Source organism: Glycine max, chromosome 10 (genome assembly GCF_000004515.6).
Source record: "Glycine max cultivar Williams 82 chromosome 10, Glycine_max_v4.0, whole genome shotgun sequence".
In the NCBI taxonomy this organism is placed as follows: domain Eukaryota; kingdom Viridiplantae; phylum Streptophyta; class Magnoliopsida; order Fabales; family Fabaceae; genus Glycine; species Glycine max.
This window is the reverse complement of record NC_038246.2, coordinates 34,237,997-34,244,755: the sequence shown is the minus strand read 5'-3', so window position 1 is coordinate 34,244,755 and position 6,759 is coordinate 34,237,997. Positions and strand designations below refer to the sequence as shown.

General features: G+C 29.7%; 1 protein-coding gene across 1 annotated transcript; it reads left to right on the top strand.

Annotated features, from left to right (window-relative positions):
- LOC100816216 (HVA22-like protein e) lies at positions 1-2,738 on the top strand. Its single transcript, XM_014763129.3, is given in 7 exon segments — positions 1-380; positions 595-710; positions 929-1,040; positions 1,190-1,274; positions 1,794-1,916; positions 2,168-2,390; positions 2,509-2,738. Coding segments are annotated over 4 exon segments (441 nt in total). The 5' UTR covers positions 1-380; positions 595-710; positions 929-1,040; positions 1,190-1,200; the 3' UTR covers positions 2,530-2,738.
- The last annotated feature ends 4,021 nt before the right edge of the window (positions 2,739-6,759 follow it).

Here is a 6,759-nt window from a genome sequence, read left to right as displayed (position 1 = left end):
TTTCTTAATTCATTGTGATTTTAAGTTAATTTCTATTGTTAGGGATTGAGGGACCAAAAAGCCTAGGTTTGCATACTCTATATGATTGTCGTGCATGCACTATTTATGATGCAATGTTCTATGGAAATTGGATTAAGTGTGTGGATTTGGGCAAAGTTTTTGGTCAGAATCGGGTGTTTGATGAGCTTATGTTTACCTGATTATTTTTATAGCACAGGGTGGAGGGAAAAAAACTGGTCAATACTAAAGGCATGTTACGGGTTGCAGGTATGGTATCAATCTGGCTAAAGGTATTCTGAAACATCACTCGAAAGGGATCCTAGATTCTGACAAACCAAGGAAATTGCTCGAAGATTTTCGAATTGGCAAGCTCATCACAGGTAATATACATAGGTTGCAGGTTTCTAATTAGCATTTTAGGATAACTTTTTTTCCCATTTTTGATTAATTAAAATAATTCAGATTGATAATTCACATTTTCTGATCATGTTCATTAGGACATTTATTGGTTGCGGGTTATGTGTTTGATCAAATGTCAAGATGATATTTTTGGGTATATTTTCTTATTTCTTATTGGTATATATTTCCATTTAGGTTGGCAAGATAGAAGCAGAGAAAATGCTTATTCAAATGGTTGAAACTGAGTTAGAGAAGAGAAAGCAATGGGGCACATATAAAGGAGGATTTAGGGGGCAGTCCCACTTTTTTGGGTACTCCGTCTATTTTAGATATATCATTCTTAGAGTTGTAAGGTTTGATAATATGATTTGCTATGAGACAGAAAAATATGAAAAGGTCCTATGGTCCTGCTTTAGGATTTACCTTCAAGTTTAAGCTGGATTAAAATTCTTTTGACCATACATTTGCTAATGGCATCTCTATCTTTGGTTAGAATTTGTAGTCACATGTACTCTTTTAAAATATGCAGCTATGAAGGGAGATGTGGCTTGCCAACTAATTTTGATTCTACTTACTGCTATGCATTGGGTTATGGTGCTGCAACCATCCTTCAAAGTGGGAAGACAGGATTAATATCATCAGTTTGTGCCAATGCTCTTCACATTATATTCTAATCATCAAATTAGATATTTCTTCTCGATTGGTTTTAATGATTGATTATGGTTGAAAATATTTGGTAATACTGGGGCCATCAACTCAATTTTTTGATTTGCTATGATATTTTGATCAGGTTGGTAATTTATGTGCTCCTGTAGAAGAATGGACTGTTGGTGGAACTGCACTCTCTTCATTGATGGACGTGGAGAGGAGACATGGTATACATTGTGATCTAGCGGAGCTTTTGCTTTGCCCCAATACCTGTTTTCTAAATTTTTATTCATTACATGACATTTTGTCTCCATGTTGTTACATTTATTTGAATGTGCTTTCTCTGATGTTCTGCTGTTAATGAATTGTGTGATTTTCTTTTTAGGTAAATTCAAGCCTGTTATCAAAAAGATCAATTGAAATTATATATCAAACCAAGAAGCTTTTCATTTAATTGATTCCTGTGTCTTAGATTTCAGGCGTTTGGTGGTGATTATTTCATACATTATATATACTTTGATTTTTATGTCTGTTTAGATCTTATTCCATTGAAATTAATTTACATATATAAAGACATCCAGATGTAGCTTGATGTACCTTTAGTCCTTTAATACTGCTCAACAAAGCAAGGGTAGATGATAGAAAAATTATTTAATTCACAAAACAAAGAAAATAAACAGTAGTTTTGTAAATACTAAATACTATTATAGTAGTAATTTTCTATTATATAATTATTACTATTACAGGTATGCATCAGCGGTAGCAATAGAGAGCCAGTCCAAGTTGGATGACGAGCAATGGCTAGCTTATTAGATCACCTATTCGTTCGTCACCCTTGCGGAAATGATTCTTCAACCTATCTTAGAGTGGTGAGTTAGAAATTATATATTTGTACGAAAGAATCGTGCATAAACATATTCTCTCATTGAATTTATTTATTTTCATTGGAATTTATCTTGAATTTTATCAAAGAGGTTTAACTGTTTAACTCAGAAACTTGAACAAGTGTGTCATAAATATCTTAATAATCATCTTTGTGATTCCAACGGACTACGGATCAAAAAGAAATTGTTGATTAATATAGTTAGGAAAAATTGATTATAAAATTTGAAATTGGCAGGATACCAATTTGGTACGATGTGAAGCTATTGACGGTGGCATGGCTGGTGTTGCCGCAGTTCGCAGGAGCTGCGTACTTATATGAAAGGTTCGTGAGAGAGCATATAAGGAAATACATAACGGAGAGGCAGCACCTCTATGGCAACCACCAGCAACAAAGCAAAAAGTCTCCCAATAACGATGGCAAGGCCAAGAAGTTCTTCGAATTCGTCAAGCCCAAGAAAGTGAGTTTTAGTTGGTTTAACCTTTTTTCTAGTTATCATTTTGAAATGAATTAATTTGATACATCAAATTCTAATGTAAATTTGTGGTTGTGAATTTGCCATGACGGTGCGGGAATAGGGGGATCAGGAGGCGTATTGAATTGGCAATTGGACGGTGCTGACCAGTGTATTTTGCGTTTTTTAACTGAGAATCTTCCAATTGGTCTTTTGAGTCAAATCAACCTTCCTTTTAATTTGGTTATAATTGTGTTTTATTTATGTTTTATGTATATATATGTATAAGGATCTGTAAATTAACCATTTATTTAATTTTGATTTCTTAAATGATTGGCTCTTATATTTCTTCTATCGACTGCTTTATCTTCTCTTCTTTCTTCACTTTCACAACTTAAGCTGCAAGGTACAAAGACAAAAAAAAATGTAATCTTCTGAGTTCCTTGATGTAATGTTTTGCACCGTGTATTGTTTTCTTAGTTTTGATTAAATATATATGGTTACTAATTTAGAAGTCTGATGTTGCATTTGTTGACCCATCACATGTGATTGTGTAAAACTACTTGCTGCTTAGACTTATGCAGTAATCTTCTAGGTGGGCTTCAGTTAGCATTCCCAGCATGCCATTTGCACCTCGACCAGTAGCATTGGGGGTGCCTCCCCATTCTACCAATTTTTTCACACACAAAAAAGTTTTTTAAACCTATAAAATAAACTATAAACTTTAGCATGTTATATTAGACTATTCTTATTTTCTTATTGAAATTTTAGATTGATGTTATCATTGTTATGAATATGGATTGTGAAATCTATGATTATGTTACATAATTTCAGTTAAGTTTTAAGAGTGGTTGCTATTTCTGGTTTCATATATTTGAGGGCATCATTTTTTCTCTGTTCTTTTGTTTTATGAAAGTATTTGATGAAATTCGATAAATTATATTAACTTTGCTTTTTCTTCTTTTTTTATTGCATTTTTTTAATAGTAAAGATTACATCATGGATTTTTTAAAATTATAATCTCATTGATATTGATTGAATTTTTTAAAAATTTCATGATAATTTGGTTTGAATGTGATGTAACTTGGGTTTAGATTAGTAGACTGATTCCTGGGTTTGGAACCTTTTTTTTTTTTTTGCTTTCGTAGGTAGAAAACATTTTATATGTTGTATTCATATGGAATCTACCTACTGGCCAATTTTTGGCTTTCTGATAATGAGCGCATATCTAGCTATATTATCATGTCATCAACTTGGTAACCATTCTTTATCGTATAAATATACATTCTTTAACAAAAAATATATCTTTATCACATAAAGATACATTCTTTATCCGATAGGCATGCTTATCCTCAAAAACATTGATTTATTTATTTTTTGGATGTATTATATCTGCATCTACCACATAACGTATCTGAATGTATTATATTACCCATTATTAACATAAATCTATTTAATTAGCTAGCATGACATCCTAAAGGACTATGTATTTAAATTGAAAAACAGGTATGGCACGTAGAATTAGCTTAATTGGCGAGATTAATTATATAGAAGATACATGGAGACTTGCAATCAGAATTACAAAAATATGCTTCATTCAAAAGACTGTGGGAGGAGGTTTTTTGGAGATGATTTTAATGGATGAGAAAGTAATCCTACATTCATTAAATTATCAACTCGAGTTGATTAAATATTATCTACACAATTGGAGCCCTTATGGCTTTTATTTTTTTGGCTCATCTTCTTAGGGACACAAGATTAGGGCCACAGTGAACGCTTTAAATTTGACAGATGGAAAAATCAACTCAAAGAGGGAAAAACTTATATTGTTTAAAACTTTGAGGTAAAAAATAATGTATTAGTAGGTAATTTCTAATTTGCATATTAATCATTATAGAATAAAATATGGTGTACGCTTTTGGGGGACAATTTTAGATTTATTATCTTCTTTTTTTAAGCAGATGTGATTGGTCAGTTTGTTGATATAAAGCAAGAACATCGTGTTATATAAAACTCTTTAATATCATTGTTAGTCTTTTTCCTTTTTTTTAATACCTTTCTTTTAATTCTTTCATCGAAAATCAATTGGCGAACCACCCGTGCGTATGCACGGGTTACATATAAATGAAAAACATGACAAGTTTCATGAGTTCACAATAACCAACGCCTAACAAACTCATTCAAGAATTCAATTGTTCAAAACATATTCATACCCATTGACGATATAATCGCCAAGTACAAAATTAAAAAAATTCTAAGGTTTTACAAGTTTTTTTTATTGAATATTTAATTTAATATAAATTAACAAATCTCATATTATTTTATTTAACAACTATGATATTATTAAATCAAAGTTTGTTCATTCAAAGGGAGAAATCAAATTCCTGTAGAGTTAGAGTCTCTTAAATCATTTAAGAACAGGAGAGATAAGAATAACAACTAATATCTTCAATACATTTTAATAAGGGATTAGGTAAATTATAATAATCTATTTTAATAATATCAATTAAATTAAAACTATGTATGTATTAATAAAATGATTTAAAAAAACTTAAAAATTCGTTAAATTGATTAAAAAAGTTGCATTGGAAATTTCTAAAGATTTCAAAAAAATTACCTAATAATTTATAATTATATTTAAGTGCAATATTTATGTAATAATGGATAAAAGTGGATAGAATAATGTACCAAAGAATTTAAGTGCAAAAATGGATAAAAATAGCATTTAAAATTGTATTAATTAAGGTGTTCAAATGCAAACCGATCTAAAATGAAAATAAAAAAATACTCAAAAATAGAAAATCAAACCAAATTAATTTTTTTAATTTGTTTGGATGATTTTTTTTCTTTTTAAAAACAATTAGTTTGATTTGATTTGCGATATGTGTTCTTGAAACCAAACCAAATCACAACAATTATATTACTAGAGTGTTATTATGCATTTTATGTTTATTCACTAAGTTTCACACAATTTTATAATATTATGTATTGTATATGAATTTATACAATGCATAATACTTTATTTTTCAAATGATTTTTTTAATATATGTTTAATTTAAAATTGATGAAAATTTAAAAGATTTTTATTATAGAAGGTTTAACAAAAGTTTCATAGATTATTATTAGTAAATTATCTAATATAATTTACTTTAAAAGTTGAAAAATATATATAAATTTTAATGAAATAATATTTTAATAAAAATCATAAAAATTGAATTGAACCAAACAGTAAAAATTAGTTTGATTTTGTTTGAATTTTATTTAAAATGAAAACTAAACTGAATTGTATATGTTTTTTAAGTCTGATTTGGATCACTTTTTATAAAAAAAAAAATAAACAAATTAAACTGAGTCACACACACCGTCGTTATTAAGCACATAAAAATATCATTATATTGATTATGGTTTGGTGTATAATCTTTGTAGCGGAGTTCATAGTTCACAAAACAAAACATCCCTGGGTATCGTGCATAACCTAGTTCGTTACTAATTTTTACTCTCTCACAATGTCCACCTTACGTTAAAGACCCTCATTTATTCAACGGCTGAACAAACTTGGCATCGTGCATAACCTAGTTCGGTCACGCATGCTAAGGGTAACAACAGAGAACTACAAATGATTCAGGCTCTCGGCTATATTATTGGTTTCTGTTTCCTCAAAACAATCAGCCTCAAATTTCTAATCACACATTTGAGTGTCCAGAGTCAGACACCTGCCCGTTAATGGCTTGAATAGATGAGAGAAAAAGGTACAAGCGGCTTAAGGTAGTGTTGAACCAAACCATATGCAATTTAAGATATGTTCATGATCCTCTGGCATTTCATGTTCACTTAATCACTTCATATCAGTTGCTTAGGAAATACTATCTCCAATCCTATATATAAGAAATAAAATATAGCATTTTCTTGATTATAATTATAAGAAACATATAAGAAATAAAATATAACATTTTCTTGATTATAATTATAAGAAACATATAAAAAATAAAATATAATATTTTCTTGATTCTAATTATAAAAAACATAGGATTATTTTATTGCTAAATTTCTTTTATATCCCTAATGATTACTCACTTTTTTCCGTGAGAGTGATTACATTTATTGAGTTATTAACAAAAACAAGGTACACTCATTGGTTGAAAATTTTTCTTTCAAAAAATAATTATATCTTGAATCATTTCATGAAAGATTTTCCAAATTGCTCAATGGCCAAGACGATTTGAGAAATGTTGGAATTAACCCTTCTTTACCCCAATTAAGTTTCCACCTTATTCTTCTAGAAATCAGAGCTTCGATGCAGTACAATTTCCTATGCCAAGAATGTGCAGTCATACTGGTGGTATACATCAGAGAGAGGTGCGATTGCCATGCCACA